A 19011-nucleotide genomic window follows, 5' to 3' on the forward strand; every position below is an offset into this window, starting at 1 on the left:
GGTCCCTCTCTGTGCTTTCCCGTAGAGCTTCCTAGTCAGGGTTTTTGGCAATTCGGGTAAGTTTCCTTTCATGGTCGATTCCCTGTGGCGTAGGTGCATCGGTGCCATCAGCACTCTGCTGCCGTCGTCTAAGGTTCGTATTCCTTTTGTTTGGTCCGACATGGCCACATCCATTTTTCGGCGATGCCCCCGATGTCCAAAGACCATGTCCATCACGGATCCGCATGAGATGTGTGTCCTCTGCCTGGGATCATCACTTGACGTCCAGGGTTGCTGTTTATTCGCCCAGATGACCCCAAAGAAATATCTGCTTCAACTCGACAAGATGAAGCAGCTCTTTGGGTTAAAGAAGTCCGAACCATCAGCATCCACGGCATCAGTATCAAAGGACCAAGGAGCCGTACTGATGGATACCAAGCCATCAACCGGATCATCTATTCCATCAATGTAGTTAGGATCTCTCCAGGCTGAGGACATCTGGTTCCTCATCATCGGGCTTGGCACCAGGGAAGCATCGGGCCAAGCATCGAGGGAAGCTGAAGAAGCATTGGCACCGGCCCCCATCATTGCATGGTGCCGGGCATGGGGATGCATTGGCTTTTACCACGATGCCCCTAAAGAGGCCCCGTGGCGAGAAGTGCCAATCATCTATCAGTCCCAGGGGTCCACAATGTCCTAATGCCAATCACCAATCCACCTTGAGTGTTCAAAGAGGATCTGGCCACCCCTCCTTCCTCCCAATGGATGTTGGAATCGGCAACGTTTGAGGAGGAGCTGGAGCACTGAGTCCAGCTAGCAGTGGAATGGGTGTTGCAGGGCTTCGGTCCTATGGCACCAATGACACTGGACCCAGTGCCGCCCATTCTCATATCACTTCTGGAGAAGCTCAATGTGCTTATTGGTGCGTTACTGAACCAGCTGGCGTCGGTTCCTGGACAGCATCAGTGACTGGTGGGGTACCAAGGCCGCCTCCTATTGATGTGATGGTCATCGTCAGTTCCTCTGAGGAGAAAGCTCCACTGAGGCTGGCAGAGACACAGAGGCCTGCCCCCCCCCCCCCCCAAATCAGTTTTACCTCTGGACAAAGGCCAAGCACCTACATCCCCTGTAGCTTACAGTGAGGATGAGGAACCCTATGACCCTTGGGGGGGGGTTGACATTTCAGAGTCCTCTTCTAGAATCTTCTCCTCCAGAGGAGCAAAGATAGTTTCTGCCTGAAGACCAGTTGTTGACAGAGGAGGATGACACGCACAAAATGCTTGAGATCCTCCAATTCGTGGAGCTTCCTAAGGAGATTGTGGCGGTCCCGGTACATGAGATCCTTAAGGAGTTGCTGCTGAGGATATGGAACACCCCCCTCACAGTGCCTCCTGTTAAGAAGAAGGCGGACAAGGTCTACCTCGTCCCGAAGGCTACCAGATTCGCTAAGCATCAGCTGCCCCACCAGTCGTGCTGGTCAAATCCGCCCTCAAGAGAGCCAAGTGCTCTCGGACTCATTCCTTAGCACCACCAGAGAAGGACCACAGAGCAATGGACACTCTTGGGAGGACTTTGTGGCTGCAAACCCACTACCAGATTCTAGGCACATGCTCCACAACCTTGTGTTCCCTTGCTTGTTCATTTGAGCATTGTTACTTGGTTTTCTGTTTGGATCAGAATTCTCTTTTTCCTAAGGAGATGTTAAAAAAACCAAAAAAAACCCCCTCTTAATTCATGCTTATAAATCCAAGAGGTTGAGCTGAAACAGATGTTCTGTTGTCTGCCAGATCCTTTGGGTTCAAAAGGAGCCTGTGTGTGCATCCCATCCCCTTGTGGATGCATCCATTGCCAGTATTACTTGATGAGGTAGAACGTTGAAAACATGCACATATCTCCAGGATGTTTGGATGTAGCCATCACTGGAGAGACCCTGTCATATCTGTAGGGACTTTTCACAGAATGTGACAACTGGCTCCACTGGAGAATCTTCATATTGAATGGATCATAGGAACTACATGCAGTGCTGCCACTTTATGCCCCAGGATAACCAGAACTTCTCAGGCTGAGACTTGATTCCACTGTAATATGTTTTAGATTAAGGATCAAAGTCAAAAAAGCTGCTCCAATGGGAGGAGTAATTTCTCCTCTAGGGAATCTATTTATTCCCCAACAAACTTGATTGTTTGAGTAGGAGCAAGGTTCGTCTTAGCGAAGTTGATTATGAACCCTGGCGACAGAAGGCGTTGGATCTTCCTGTAGGGAGAAGAGCTCTGATTTCTAACCTCACCTCCCTTTATGTATGTACCTACTATTTACCAGCAACCCTCCTGTTTGTTAGAAAATTAGCCAAACTGCCAAACAAAACAAATCTTCTTTATTCCAAAATTACACAAGGCTAAGCTTAACACTGCATCAGGAAATACACAGGCAATTGGGGACACAGGCAATAGGAAAAACAATAGTTACAAAAACATATTTAACATCTAGCGCTTATCCAATTGCCATTAATTTCTGCTGGTTTCACCTCTCTTTAGCTGAGACTTATTTTGAATGCTAATAAGCTCTATCTTAATAACCCACAGGGTAGGAAATGGAGCCCAGGTTCTTACCATGAAGCTGGCAGTAGCTTATGTTCTCGGGCTGGTCGAAAGATGCCTCCCTTCACCGGTCTCCAGCACAGTTGCAGAGAGGACAGTCACGGCCACCAAAACGACAGACTGTTCAATTCTCCAGTCTTTTCGACCTTGTCTCCGCAAGTCTCTTCAGCCCAGGATGCATGGGGGCAAAGCAGGGATGGAAAGCCACAGCACTCAGACAGGTCACCTCCTCTTCAGATGCGTCTCAATTGGCTGACCCTGAGTACTTGCACCCTGCTATTTTTCAAGGGCTCATTTATGCATAATTCAGCAGCTCATGCATAGGTGAATGCATAATTAAGGCTTTCAATCAACAGACCTTCCCGTGCTTTTTACCAGTACTTTTTCTCATCCGCAGATTCGTCAAGCGATCAGTTCTCATGAATGACAGTGGTTCTGATTTGACAGAGCTCTGATAAACTGTGATCCCGGATGGACATTAGGAGCTTTAAAAAGAGGTCTCATTGTTATTGCAGGTCCAATTCCTACACTAGACCATCTGTGCTGGTGTTTCCTTTGGCCCCATTTTGGTGCCAGCTCAGCTAGCAAGGTTAATAAATCTTTCAGGCTTGTCACGTACACAGCCCTGCTTTTGGCTGCCGGTGGCAGAACAGGCCCTGTCTATTTTCTCTGCATTTAGCTGAGCATAGCCCAAATAGACCAATATCCATTTTTACTGATGTTCGAGGTTCCATCTTAGCTGCTTGTCCTTATTAGCAAGAATTGGGATATTTCCCAAAATCCTCTGCAAGGAGTCCAGCATTCCTGCTTGGTAAGACCTCATTGCTACTCAGTCTTCCAAGCAAGGGAAGACTCACCTTTCCTGGTGACCAAGGTTAATGGCACTACCATTCATTAGGCATTTAGTGAAGACCTTTGGGACTGCCGATAGCCTGAAAGGGAGAATCTTAAATTGGTAGTGAGGTGAGTTCACTGTGAACCAGAGATATTTCCAGTGACAGTGTCTGGGTATATGAGCATATGTATCTTTCAAATTCAGGGTGCACATCCAGTTTCCCACTTGAATGAAGGCAGGGTTCATTTTGAATATCTCCCATAACGGGCTGCTGTTCAATCTTTCTAATTCCAGGATGAGTCTCAATCCCCCTGACTTCTTGGGGATAAGGAAATAGCAGGAATTTGGGCAAGACAGGTTCTATTGCCTGCTAATTAAGAAGTGACTCTTATCTTGAGATGGAGCTGAGTTCAATGAGACAGATCCAGATTGAAGGCCAAACATTGATCCAATGCTGGGGGACAGGAGAAACACAAATAGTAACCAGATTCCACAATTTTGAGGACCCACCATCCTTGGTAATTTTCTGCTTCTCTTCTTGAAAAAGGTGAATCCCCTCCTCTACCATAGCAGTTTGTGGCCTGAGGTTCAAGAGTTGTCAAAAACAGGGCTCAGGTTTTGGCTGAATCTGTTGTGGAACATTTGGTTGATGCCTCTCCCACTGATATCTGTGTGCTAGAAGCTGCTGCTGTGATAACATATGTGGCACGCTAGGCTGTTGAAATTGCAGAAGGGGGGAGTCTCTGGGAGAAGGGGCATTTAAAAGCAAAGTAAGGATGCTTAGAGGAAGATGGTGGTTCAGATTCTGCCGATAGAGACTGAACTATGGCATGCTGCTCCTTTATTTGGGTGGCTGGATCTCTGACCTTGTCTTCAAAGAGGTTATCCCCCAAACAAAGTACATTGGACATTGGTAATGAACAGCTTCACGCAATCTACTTGCTCTTAACCAAGTCCTCCAGCATGCTCCACTGGCTGCTGCAGAAGATCTTTCTATAGTATTGAACAAATCATATGCTGAGCAGAGAAGATGACACGTTCCTCTATGTCCAGAAGAGCCCACTGATGTTTTCCTGCTCTCTGTCCAGCTACTCTACCAGGGCATTTAGCTTGTCGACACAACTGTGTAAGTATTGTATCATGTGGGCCGCTTATGTGGGCATTAAGCATTGAGCTCTAGAAGGCATTTCCCAAAATTGTCCAATAACCTAGGGCCCTTACGGGAGAGGGTGGCAGTCCTGGAGAAAATGCTAGTCTTTTTAGCCCATTTATAATGCTGACTCTACCACCACTGACTGATGTTGTAGCTAGACTACTCTAAACCCCTCGGGTTTGTTGCACTTTATATTTCAGGTCCAGTTTCTTGGCTATAGAGGGATAGGAAACTAGACTCTCTCGTGATCCTTGTTTTGTAAACTCCATAGGATCAATGAACCAAGATCGTTGCAGGCTTGAACAGTGTTTCCAGAATCCAGAGAAGGCTGAAGACCTTGATGCATGGGTTCTTGAAATTATAGATGTTGATTTCCATTGCTTTATTCAGCTTTTCAAGAAATTGGTGTATGAGACATCTGGGGTCAAAACATACATCAGCAGATCAGATAGGGGGTCTGAGGTAGACCCTTTCTCAGAATCGAGAGGCAAAGAGACATTACCCCACGATCCCAATGATGATGAAGGTAATTGGAGTGGGGCTCTCAGTCATCTTGGAGGGAGATATTTTCAGGGCATGCTCCAGCTGATGGCGTCTTGTGCCACTTCTTCAGACTGGCTGGATTTCTCCACAGAGAAAAGATGGTTAGGGGCTAGATCCAACCACTAGGACCTCTAATGGGAACTCCTGAGGTGCAAGTGAGTCTCCTCTTTGAGGTAACAAATCCGCCACTTTGGACAGGAGAGGTTGAAGGGTGCCCTCCTTGTCACTTGCTGCCAGTGAGGCAAAGAGTCTTCAGTTCTGCCTGGTCTATAAGCTGCTATGACCAGGATGGGGTCATCATCCTGAGAAGCTCCTAGTGGACCTCCAGGAGGGAAACCTCTCCAAAGTCAACTACACTGGTAGATGCATGGAAACCAGGGGCACAATGGAGCGTATTGGATCCAGAGTCTCCAGAAGAAATTCTTGATCAAAGAGACAGGACAGAGATAAGGATGTCAGCATTGTGGGAGGTAAGTGCAATGAATCACTTTCAGGGCCCTTCAATGACTGTTCTTCCTTCGAGTGTGTTAAGTGCACTGATGGGGCTGGGAAGCAGTGGTCCAAATATAGAATGCTGATTTTTCTAAAGCTGGATGTGTCAATGGAGCGAATAGTTGCATCTGCTGAATCGAAGCCCAAGATGTAGATGCCAAGGGCTGGTGTGTCATCGATGCCAGGGGACTGGTGCATTGACAGTACTGGGTGCATTGATAGGACAGATCCTGACCTTAGCTTCGGGAGTGCCGACTGCACCGCTGGCTCCGACTCATAGTGCTTCTTTTTTCTTGTGTGCCAGTGAGCCTTGCAGGGATGCAGAGGGCTCACCGACCCTTGTTCAAGATGCTTTTACAGTTTGCTCAATCTTGGCAGAGTGGTGGACTTGAGAACTGGCACCACAGAAGGGGAAGCTTTGCTCGAGGAGTTCCTGCTCAAATCTGCATGGAGAGAGCCCAAGGAGGCTCTGCACCAAGAGGAGGAATGACCCTGGATTTTCACTGTCCTGTGAATGTTTTCCATCTTCCAGGCCTAGTTCTTGGACCTCAGTGACATCTGGCAGCAGTCATACCAGTTGGATGTGTCATAGTCTGGCCCCAGACATTTGCAACAAATATTGTGGCTGTTGGTGATGAACATCTGCTAGCCACACACATAATCCTTGAAGCCACTAGAAGGTGGTCTTCTTGGAGCCAGACATTCCTAATACTTTTTGTACAAAATTTAAGGTGAGTTTATTTTTATTTATTTTTTTCTAATAGAACTGGAAAGTGCTGTTGGGGAGCTGCTGAGGCAGTGAGGCAACTCAAAGCGAGTTTAAGAAGAAATCTACAAAGTACCAACAGATTGAGAAAGGGTATATGACTGTGCAGAAGCTCAGCCAAAAAATACTGAGGAACATACGAGGCAGAGTGTGTGCAGGAACTTCAGTGCCTGTTCGGTAGAGCAAACTCTCTGTGAGCTAGGCGAGAAGAGTCTGTTCAGCATCATCCACGTGCATTCAGCCCTGCTTATCAACCAAGAATGAATGTCATTTTTTAAATCCATTTTTCCTTTACCTCCCAGAATGAAGAAAAATTTCATCCAGGAACTAATTCTGTCTCTCTTTTGCCTTTCAGTCCTTAAATAACTTCTGCAGTCAGATTGGGGATGACCGGCCAATCTCATACTGCCATTTCAGTCCAAACTCCAAACTCCTGGCTACTGCCTGCTGGTAAGTTTATCACTGCAGTGTGCATCATGGTGGTACCTATAAAGGACAGGAACAAGAAGTGATGAACTGTGAATTTGGCTCTGCTTGCAGGAAAAGAAAGTGAAAGGGTCCTTGTTTGAAAGTACATACTACTGAAGGAGGGTGGGCATGGTTTTTACTGACTGGGCTCTGATTGATGCTTACCTACCCATCTTCCCCCATAGATTTCTATTCTTGTATTTTGACATTTGGATTACTTGAACAATAATTTTACTTTCCTGGTTAAATCATGTAGTTGATGTCTTGAGGTTTTTTTTCCCTTTAGTTTTCATATGTTCAGACTAATGTGAGCTGTGTGAGAATTTGCTTCATCCTGATGGTTCAGCAGTATTTATTTTTATTGTATAATTTTGATTTACATTGATTAATCCTTTAGGGGGTCTGGTATTTTGGTTCTAATAATGTTTCATGTTTGTTTAATAGGAGTGGACTGTGTAAACTCTGGTCTGTGCCTGACTGCAGTCTAGTTAAAACACTGAGAGGTAATGTATTCTTTTATTGCATCTGATCCTCCTAGGCTGAGCTGTGTTCTAGGGTTTATAGGTTGCTCTGCAGATTCAAGCCAGACTCTCCTCTATGTTAGATTTCTGGCTTGTCGCAGCGAAGGTGTGCTAAGGAAGAAAGCTAGCTATCATGCTAGATAGATGACCCCTGGTGGTAAGAAATTGCCATCGCATGATTTAGCCTAAGAGAAAGTCTCCATCCAAGCCTTCAGCCATATTGGTACTTCATATCATCCAGCAAAACCTTACAGTGGTGGAGGATAATACAAGCAGGATCAAAATAGCTTTAAAGCTTCTCTTTGGTCATCTACAGTATGTCTACTGGTGTCCTATAAAGCTCTGCTCTTTCTGCACTACTAGTTAACATTTATGTGCCACCAATCAGCAAGATATTAGCAAATCTCTGTGACGGTTATCAAATCTATGCTGACGATCTTCAATTTTTCATTCACACATGCTCAGATTGGTCAGATACAGATGAAATCATTCAGATTTGCTTGTCTACTATAAAACAATGGTTACAGCATAATAAACTGGTTTTGAGCATTTAAAAGTCAGAATTTACCATCATCCATCATCATATCAATAACCCCTTTCCAATTTATTTGACCATTGAGAGTGTCGTGTTCTCTATCCTTCCTCAAGTTAAGAAATCTATGGGAAATGGATAGATAGATATATATCATTCTCCAATCATATAAAATCTGTGACTAAGGCAGGATTTTTTAAACTATATGTTCTTTGTGGCTTAAAACCCAGGCTCCATCCTCCCAATCGTGGATTATTGCAGTGATCTCTGTTGGAGTGCTTGAAACAAGCTAAGGGCAATTCAGATTCTGCAGAATGCAGCTGCACATTTGATTTCTGGTAAAAGCTGAAGCTAGCACATTCCTCCAGTTATAATTGACCTGCATTGGCTGTTGATATACCATCGGATCACCTTTAAAATTGCAATAATAGTCCATAAATTATTGAAACTGCATTCACTTCCTTGGGCAAATGCCCTCTTGAGAATTTATAATCTGAGTCAATCACTCAGATTGTCACAAAGAGGCTTCCTAGACTGTCCTTCAGTGAGACAAGCATGGTTAACTGAAACCAGAGAGTCAGCTTTCTCAATAACAGCTCCCAACATTTAGAGCTCACTTCCAGAGGCATTTTGCTTGACAGGATTCAAAGGCTTTCAAATCAGTGCCAAAATTGTATGTATTCAAGCAAGCTTTTGAGTAGATATTTACAGAGATCGTCTTTTTCTGATCTAAGATAATGAGTTTGGTAATGTTGTTTTGTTTGTTTTAAATAATGTCATTTGTAAATCACTTAGGAATCCGTAAGGGATTAATAATAAAAACTGTAACTAGGAGGGATCAAATTGATCCCAGTGGCTGATACTGATTGTCCCAAATCCTGAAACACCCATGGGCTATTCACTCTTCAGGCTGATGAGGGCACTGCTCTGCAGTGCTCTCAGCAGGTTAGTACAGAAGAATAAAACAGTGTGAAGATTGGAAGCAGATTTATACCTGCTGGCTTCTCCTTTCCACCCCCTCCCCACCCCCTTCTCCCCCCAAGAAGATGGCATAGCACTGCACTGATGATGTAACACAGCAGGGCAGCTGCCCATAGGCAGTTGCCTACTCTGCCTATTGATAAATCTACCCCTGATGGAGATGCTGTTTCTCTCTCAGCTGTGTGTGAGGTCTTATTAGCTAGCTAATCTCAATAAGAGTATGAAGATGTATCATGCTTGAAAAGGATTGTGCCTGTGCCTTCTAATCATCTGATATAGCAAAGAGATCCCTTCTGGTGTCCATCCCTTACTGTGCTCATAGATGACATTCGGGCCGATGCAGTAAAGTGCGCGGGAGAGCTGGCGCTCCGAGGCAAGCACCCGCTCTCCCGACACACGCCTATGCCATTCTTCTGGACGCATGATCCACTATGCAAATGAGTGCCTGCGCTAATAAGGAGGCACTAGGGACACTAGGGCATCCCTAGCGCCTCCTTATTGGCAGAAGCGGTGGCTGTCAGCGGGTTTGACAGCCGATGCTTAATTTTACTGGTGTCGGTTGTCGAACCCGCTGACAGCCATGGGTTCAGGAAATGGACGCCGGCGAAATTGAGCGTCCGTCTTCCGAACCCATGAGCCGCGGGCAGATGATTTTTTTTTTTTTTTTTTGGATTTTTAAAAAATTTTTATTTTTGGGGCCTCCGACTTAATATCGCTATGATATTAAGTCGGAGGGTGTACAGAAAAGCAGTTTTTTCTGCTTTTCTGTACACTTTCCCGGTGCCGGCAGGAGTTAATTTCTGAGAGTAAAATGTGCAGCACAGTAAAATTAGTTTCGGGGGGGGTTGGCCGCACGTTTTTGACGCACTATTACCCCTTACTGTATAAGGGGTTAAAATAGCGCGTCAAAAACGTGTGGCCAAATGGGGGCTAACGGTGCGCTCGGTCGAGAGCACCAGATTGCATCGGCCCGATTGTGTTTGGAGTTGGCATTGATGGCAGAGAAAGTCAATGTAGAGGCTTAGAAAGAAGGCAAAAGAGGCAGTATGCCACCTTGCATCAAGGTAATGGGTAGTGTGCTGGTTTTTATATTGCCATTACTAAGCATTCTTGGAAATGCAGAGATATCAAGGACTTCAGTTTTGTTCCTTGATCAGGATTGTCAGAATTCAGAAATTCTCATTTCTGTGATCGCCATTGGCTAAAAACTTTAAATCCACAAATTCTTAGGAAAACAAAACCAGAAGTAACTTGGTATCTCTACTGACTTATTTAGTCTTTCTTCCCCATCAGTCCATTATTAATGTAAGGTGAAATAGTAAATTATCAGAGCATGTACCCCAGTGCGTGATACCGTATTAATTTAATTCTCATTTCTCACCGTTAAAAAATATGAGATAAGCGTTTAATTCTATTTACTGCCATAAAGGTCACAACACAAATGTGGGAGCCATTGTGTTCCATCCCAAGTCTATGATATACCTGGATGAAAAGGATGTTAACCTTGCATCTTGTGCAGCTGATGGTTCCGTCAAACTCTGGAATTTGGACAGGTCAGAATTGTTTCTTATTCTTTGATACAGTGTGGAAATTGTACAGGAAAAATGGAGTACTATGATATATCTGATACCTAGACAGTTGACATTTTAACAAAACAGCTTTAATTCTTCTTGATTGCATCATAGTGGACGTTGGATCCAGCAAAATATCAACTATTAGTTGAATATAAACTAAAAAAAAAAAATGACAAGTTAATTAGATTTTATAATTTTAAAATAGAAATCTGTGGTAGGGAGACTGAGGGTAATCTTACAAATGTGAAATTTTTTTTTTTTTTTAGAAACTTGTGTGGCAGCACAAATTTTTAGGAACAAGGCAAAAGTTATAATTTTCTCTTATTTTGGTTTTGTTTTGTGGTTTTATTACTTTTTCTTAAACTTTGCATACAGTTTTGTCAGGGTCATGTGAGTTGACATATTTTGGATATTGTGAAAACCATTTCTCAGGAATTGGAGTTGCTACACCCGAATTAGATTAAAATGCCTCTTAAATACATTGGAGAAAGACAAATTAAAGTAATTGAAAGGAAAGATTTATTATTCTCCTAGGGCAAGCAAGATGCTAGTCTTCACACATGATTGACATCATCGGATGGAGCCCGGCTTGGAAGACTTATATCAAAGTTTCTAAAACTTTAACTGGCATACTGGGCATCCACACAGGGTCCCTCTTCAGTCTCTTTCTTTCCGCGGAGCTGTCGCATCGCAGTTACAGAGCTTGTGTTTCTTTTCTTTTCCAAAAGTATTTGGAAAGCTTTCCACCGATCATTTTCATTTTTTCTCATGTCCGGGTCCCTCTTGTTTCCCCTGTGTCTTAGTCAGGGATTTTTGGGGATTTGGTAAGTTTCTTTTTGATTCTGTCCCCCATGGCAGCAGTACCTTGGTACCCGCCAGCGTCAGTCGCCCGCTGCCTCAATTTCTGTTTTTCACCTCTTCAGTTCGTATCGTCATGGCCTCTTCAGGCTTTCATCGGTGCCTTCAGTGCCCGCGGACTATGTCCATTATGGACCCACATGATGTGTGCATCCTCTGCCTGGGGACATCGTAAGATGTCAAGGGGAGTCGCCTGTGCGACAAATGACCCTGAAGTGACATCGCACTTGACTCGACAAGATGGAGAAGCTCTTTGGGGCAAGAAAGTTCGAGCCATAGGCATCGGTGGCATTAACGCCAAAGGACCGAGGAGCCGCACCGATGGCACTGAGCCATCGACATCGGCAGGGCTGTCCGCTCCGTCAATGCCGCTGGCAGATAAGAGTGCTGGAGACTGGCCTCTGTCAGTCTCTTCCAGGTCAACCAATTGGGGTCGTCTTCTTTGACCTCGGCACCAGGGAAAGACCGGGCCAGGCACTGAGGGAAGCTGAGGAAGAATCGGCACTGGACCCTATTGATGTACGGTGCCAGGCTCGGGTTGGTGCCGGCGCTTGCCAGGATGCCCCTGAAGTGACTCTGTGGCATAGAGGCCTATCCTCCATCAATGCCGGGGGTCTGTGGTGGTCTCCACCGGTCCTAGTGTCAGTCATAAGAACATAAGAACATGCCATACTGGGTCAGACCAAGGGTCCATCAAGCCCAGCCTCCTGTTTCCAACAGTGGCCAATCCAGGCGGCAAGTACCCAAAAACTACTGATGCTAGTAATAGTAGTGGCTATTTTCTAAGTCAACTTGATTACTAGAGGGAAATGGACTTCTCCAAGAACTTATCCAAACCTTTTTTAAACCCAGCTACACAAACTGCGCTAACCACATTCCCTGGCAACAAATTCCTGAGTTTAATTGTGCACTGAGTAAAAAAAATGTTTTTCTGATTAGTTTTAAATGTGCTACATGCTAATTTCATGGAGTGTCCCCTAATCCTTCTATTATCCGAAAGAGTAAATAACCGATTCACATTTACCCGTTGTAGACCTCTCATGATCTTAAAGACCTCTATCATATCCCCCCTCAGCCATTTCTTCCCAATGCTGAACAGTCCTAACCTCTTCAGCCTTTCCTCATAGGGGAGCTGTTCCATCCCCTTTATCATTTTGGTTGCCCTTCTCTGTATCTTCTCCATCACAACTATATCTTTTTTGAGATGTGGCAACCAGAATTGTACACAGTGGGGTAGATTTTCAAAGGGGTACTCGCGTAAGATACGCGCGTGCCCCCCGAAAACCTACCCCAAACCCCCCCTGCGTGCGCCGAGCCTATTTTGCATAGGCTCGGCGGCGTACATAAGTCCCGGGGCTTGCATGGAAGGGCGTGTCAGGGGGCTTGCCGGGAGTGATGTGGCGTTTCGGGGGCGTGTCCAGGGGTGTGGTTCCGGCCCGGGGGCGTGACAGCAGCCCCTGGACCGGAACATGGAGCGCGGCAGCCGGCCCGGCGCACGCAAAGTTACGCCGCCTTCGAGCAGGCGTAACTTTCGAGATAGAGGTAGGGGGGAGGTTTAGATAGGGCCGGGGGGTGGGTTAGGTAGGGGAGGGGAGGGAACGGAGACAGGCTGCCGATTTTGGGCAGCCTTGCGCGAGCCGACCCCGGATTTTAATGGATACACGCGGCTACGCGCGTATCTGTTGAAATCTCGCGTACTCTTGTTCGCGCCTGGTGCGCGAACAAAAGTACGTATGTGCACAGATTTATAACATCTGCCCCACTATTCAAGGTGCAGTCTCACCATGGAGCGATACAGAGGCATTATGACATTTTCCGTTTTATTCACCATTCCCTTCCTAATAATTCCTAACATTCTGTTTGCTTTTTTGACTGCCACAGCACGCTGAGCCAACTATTTCAATGTATTATCCACTATGACACCTAGATCTATGGAGCCTAACATCATGTAACTATAGCATGGGTTATTTTTCCCTATATGCATCACCTTGCACTTATTCACATTAAATTTCATCTGCCATTTGGATGCCCAATTTTCCAGTCTCACAAGGTCCTCCTGCAGTTTATCACAATCCGCTTGTGATTTAACTATTCTGAATAATTTTGTATCATCTGAAAATTTGATTACCTCACTCGTATTCCTTTCCAGATCATTTATAAATATTTTGAAAAGCACGGATCCCAGTACAGATCCCCGAGGTACCCCACTGCCCACCCCCCTTGACTGAGAAAATTGTCCATTTAATCCTACTCTCTGTTTCCTGTCTTTTAACCAGTTTGTAATCCATGAAAGGACACCACCTCCTATCTGATGACATTTTAGTTTCCTTAGAAGCCTCTCATGAGGGACTTTGTCAAATGCCTTCTGAAAATCCAAATACTCTATATCTACCGGTTCACCTTTATCTACATGTTTGTTAACCCCTTCAAAAAAAAAATGAAGCAGATTTTTGAGGCAAGACTTGCCTTGGATAAAGCCATGCTGACTTTGTTCCATTAAAACATGCCTTTCTATATGTTCTGTGATTCTGATCTTTAGAACACTTTCCACTATTTTTCCTAGCACTGAAGTCAGGCTAACTAGTCTGTAGTTTCCCGGATCACCCCTGCAGCCCTTTTTAAATATTGGGGTTACATTAGCCACCCTCCAGTCTTCAGGTACAATGGATGATTTTAATGATAGGTTACAAATTTTTACTAATAGATCTGAAATTTCATTTTTGAGTTCCTTCAGAACTCTAGGGTGTATACCATCCAGTCCAGGTGATTTACTACTCTTCAGTTTGTCAATCAGGCCTACCACATCTTCTAGGTTTACTGTGATTTGGTTCAGTCCATCTGAATCATTACCCATGAAAACCTTCTCCAGAATGGGTATCTCCCTAACATCCTCTTCAGTTAACACCGAAGCAAAGAAATCTTTTAATCTTTCCGCAATGGCCTTATCTTCTCTAAGTGCCCCTTTAACCCCTTGATCATCTAATTGTCCATCTGACTCCCTCGCAGGCTTTCTGCTTCGGATATATTTTTTAAAGTTTTTACTGTGAGTTTTTGCATCTACAGCCAACTTATTTTCAAATTCTCTCTTAGCCTGTCTTATCAATATCTGACATTTAACTTGCCAATGTTTATGCTTTATCGTATTTTCTTCTGTTGGATCCTTCGTCCAGTTTTTGAATTAAGATCTTTTGGCTAAAATAGCCTCTTTCACCTCACCTTTTAACAATGCCGGTAATCGTTTTGCCTTCCTTCCACCTTTCTTTTTTTTTTCTTTCTTTAGGCATTTTCAATAACTACAAGATAAAAATCTTGAACAGAAATATAGAGGATATAATTCTTTACATTACAAACAATTATAACAATTCTTTATTCCTATTACTAGCAACAGTAACATGGAAAAGACTTAGTTTTTGGGTACTTGCCAGGTTCTTATGGCCTGGATTGGCCACTGTTGGAGACAGGATGCTGGGCTTGATGGACCCTTGGTCTGACCCAGTATGGCATGTTCTCTCTAAATAATGTCCTCATTGGGGGGGGGGGGGAGGATCTACCTCAACCTAAATAAATATTTTCTACAAACAAAGAAATCTCTCAATAGTATAACAGCAACTACAGCAACCAATTCCATTTATGGGGAACTTGATGTATTTAAGCTGGACTCTGCTGGTATCACGGGGGATCTTCCTGTCAGGATCTGTGTTAATTGCGGGGCATAAAAAATACGTACGTATTGTTATTATACTTTACCATGCACTTATATGGAAATTTTAGAAAGAAGGCCCCCTCCCAATTTGCAAGACCTGTGGTCTCAATAGGAGGAAAGCTTTCCTCCTTTTTTGGGTCTCACGTGAGACATCAGGGAGTACTCTAACTTTGCATCCTAAAAATAAATCATTTCTATGCCTAAGACACAATCTCATTAGCCATTCCTTATCCGGCTTAAGTGCTGAAGTCACTATCAATGTCGCAGGAACCGCCAATTCAGTATCCGAGGTTTCCAGAACAGCTAAAATATTTAAGGTTTGCTCATAGACTAGCATTAAAGATGCTATTCCTTCATTTTGTGCTTCATTTCTTCTAAACTTTGGCAGGTAGAAAATATTTGAAATTGGTGGAATTGCATTTTCTGTAACTTGGAGAATTTCCATAAGGTATAGTTTAAATACCTCCCTAGGAGGATTTATCAGTACTTGAGAAAAGTTTATGAATCTCAGGTTTCTGTTTTTTTAACCATGTTTTCCAAAATTTCCACTTTCAAAGATAAGTTGCTTCTTTCTCTAGTCATTACTGACTGAACTTGTTGTACTCCACTTTTTGAGTTCTAATTGAAGATACTTGTTGTTCCAACTCTGTATTTATATTAGACAGCACCTTGATTTTATCCTCCAGCTCTTTAAATTTAACATTAACAGGAAGCAATTGTTGTAATATAGAAAGTCTCATTTCCACTATAGTTTCCCAAATGATCTTGAGTGAGAGAACTGCAGGTCTTACCACAGCTGATATTCTCAAGGTAGGAATTTTTCCGGCAGTACCAGCAGGCTTTCCCAGCAATACCTCTTCTTTTGTACCGATTTGCTCTGATGGAAAATTCGGGCTCTCTGCTGTTGTTGTTGCCCTGTTGAACCCTATGGGCTCTGCCCTTCGGCACTTTGGTCTAACGGCGTCCCCCTCAACTCCAGGGCACCTCTCATCATGGCAGGATTGTCCGGCGGTGTTCCCTCTGTGGGGCTAAGTGGTGATAGTGAGCCAGGGAGAGAAGGGAACTCCATTTCCCCTCCCCCACTCTCCAGTGGCTGAAGCCCCAACATCGTGTCGCTGCGCACAACATGGACGTCCATCGGGGTGGAGAATGGCGTCGTCAAGGGAACCGTAGGGTAAGGTTCAGTCCTCTGCTTGCGTTTCATCCCCATCGCAGGAAAATTACAGCAAGAAAAAATGAAAAAGTATTCACGCCCAAGAGAGCCGATGCTGAGCTAGTCTATCGAGCGACCATCTTGGATCCACCCCCATCTGTCTCCACCTTTCTTAATGTGTGGAATACATCTAGACTCTGCTTCTAGGATAGTATTTTTTTTTAACAATGTCCACGCCTCTTGCACACTTTTTTACCTTTTGTAGCTGCTCCTTTCAGTTTTTTTCTAACTATTATTCTCATTTTATCAAAGTTTACCTTTTGAAAGTTTAGCACTAGAGCCATGGATTTGCTTATTGTCTCCCTTCCAGTCATTAATTCAAATTTGATCATGTTATGATCACTATTGCCAAGTGGCCCCACCACCGTTACCTCTCTCACCAAATCCTGTGCTCCACTGAGAATTAGATCTAAAATTGTGCCCTCTCTTGTTGGTTTCTGAACCAATTGCTCCATAAAACTGTCATTTATTCCATCTAGGAAATGTATCTCTCTAGCATTTCCCTATGTTACATTTACCCAGTCAATATTGGGGTAATTGAAACCTAAATCACCCAAAAATGTGGAACCCAAATAACAAATTGAATGTTAGCCTAAGAAGGTGTCAGCAAGCCTTGACGTTATGTGTCACTCTCAAGCAGACACTAACCGGTCTTATCTATCATTCACCTTCATCATAACTTTAATGCAAAAAGGTATCTTTTCTTACTTTTTCTTTTTCTTTTTCAAAAATTAATTAAAAATGTCCTCCATTATTATTATGAAAAATGACTCTTTCATGTATAAGTTGGTAAAGGAGCCCTACACGGGCCGGTGTTTCGCTGAGTAAGCTTCCTCAGGGGCGTATAGAAACACTTCAAAGTAGAGCCATGAATCTAAGATAAAATCAATAAAGAAAGGAAATTGCATACTTGTAAAAAGGTGAAACAATTACTTATCTTATCTCATAACACCACAGCTACCGTTTTAGACGGGACCAGACGTCTCAACCATCTTGGAAAAAACGAAATGGAGGAACCCGAACCGAGGCTCGCGTCTCTTTAAATACGTCATTTGGAATGACGTCAGCCATCAGCAATGAATGAATATCTGTCAAAATATACTGAATTCCAAACAGTCCAAAATTCAACCTAAAAATGAATATAAGTCCAATTCACTATTCAAACCAGAGGGATGAACAGTTTTAAGACGATAGATCCACCGCTGTTCAGACTGTAACAATATCCGTTCTCGATTGCCTCCACGCCAATGTACAGGGACATGATCGATCGCACAAAAGCGTAAATCATCAAATGAATGCCCCAGTTCAGTGCAATGAGAAACTAAAGGTCCCTGTACATTGTCGTGGAGGCAATCGAGAACGGATATTGTTACAGTCTGAACAGCGGTGGATCTATCGTCTTAAAACTGTTCATCGCTCTGGTTTGAATAGTGAATTGGACTTATATTCATTTTTAGGTTGAATTTTGGACTGTTTGGAATTCAGTATATTTTGACAGATATTCATTCATTGCTGATGGCTGACGTCATTCCAAATGACGTATTTAAAGAGACGCGAGCCTCGGTTCGGGTTCCTCCATTTCGTTTTTTCCAAGATGGTTGAGACGTCTGGTCCCGTCTAAAACGGTAGCTGTAGTGTTATGAGATAAGATAAGTAATTGTTTCACCTTTTTACAAGTATGCAATTTCCTTTCTTTATTGATTTTATCTTAGATTCATGGCTCTACTTTGAAGTGTTTCTATACGCCCCTGAGGAAGCTTACTCAGCGAAACACCGGCCCGTGTAGGGCTCCTTTACCAACTTATACATGAGAGTCATTTTTCATAATAATAATGGAGGACATTTTTAATTAATTTTTGAAAAAGAAAAAGAAAAAGTAAGAAAAGATACCTTTTTGCATTAAAGTTATGATGAAGGTGAATGATAGATAAGACCGGTTAGTGTCTGCTTGAGAGTGACACATAACGTCAAGGCTTGCTGACACCTTCTTAGGCTAACATTCAATTTGTTATTTGGGTTCCACATTTTTGGGTGATTTAGATTATATGTTGTGGTTAACCGCCGACTCCTTTGTGTGGGTAATTGAAACCTCCCATTATTACTGCACTACCAGTTTGGTTAGCTTCCCTGATTTCTCTTAGCATTTCACTGTCCATCTCACCATCTTTGCCAGGTGGACGGTAGTATACTCCTATCACTATACTGTTCCCCAATACACACAGGATTTCTACCCATAAAGATTCATTTGTGCATTTAGTCTCATGCAGATCTTTATCCTGTTGTGCTCTATGCCATCGAGGACATAAAGTGCCACCCCACCTGCCAGATGCTCCTCTCTGTCATTGCGATATAATTTGTACCCCGGTATAGCACTGTCCCATTGGTTATCCTCCTTCCACCATGTTTCTGAGATGCCAATTAAGTCTGTCATCATTCACTATTCACTGCTATACATTCTAATTCTCCCATCTTCTTAGACTTCTGGCATTAACATACAAACATTTCAAAGTGTGTTTTTTGTTTGTATTTTCATTCTGCTTTTTAATTGATAGGGAAAAATTGGAATTTTTTAGCTCAGGTGAGTTTTTAATTACAGGCACTTGGACTACTTTTCTTATTATTGGAACTGTTGGGATGCCCTGATTCTAATGCATCATTAGTATCCTTTGAAGATCCCTCCCTCCGAACCATGTGCTGCTGAGTGACTGTCGGCTTTCTCCTTTGATCTAGTTTAAAAGCTGCTCTATCTCCTTTTTAAAGGTAGGCGCCAGCAGTCTGGTTCCACCCTCGTTAGGT

The 19011-nt window shown here is 43.6% G+C and overlaps 1 protein-coding gene across 4 annotated transcripts in view; it reads left to right on the forward strand.

Moving 5' to 3' along the window:
• The window catches only part of PRPF4 (pre-mRNA processing factor 4), a 124410-nt gene that overhangs the window by 67731 nt on the left and 37668 nt on the right, over positions 1-19011 (forward strand). For all 4 annotated transcript variants that reach the window (XM_029611847.1, XM_029611846.1, XM_029611848.1 and 1 more), the window contains exons 7-9: positions 6721-6815; positions 7278-7336; positions 10297-10420. In XM_029611847.1, coding sequence (XP_029467707.1) covers positions 6721-6815; positions 7278-7336; positions 10297-10420 — 278 coding nt within the window. The remainder of the gene's footprint in view (positions 1-6720; positions 6816-7277; positions 7337-10296; positions 10421-19011) is intronic.

Source organism: Rhinatrema bivittatum, chromosome 8 (genome assembly GCF_901001135.1).
Source record: "Rhinatrema bivittatum chromosome 8, aRhiBiv1.1, whole genome shotgun sequence".
Classification (NCBI taxonomy): Eukaryota; Metazoa; Chordata; class Amphibia; order Gymnophiona; family Rhinatrematidae; genus Rhinatrema; species Rhinatrema bivittatum.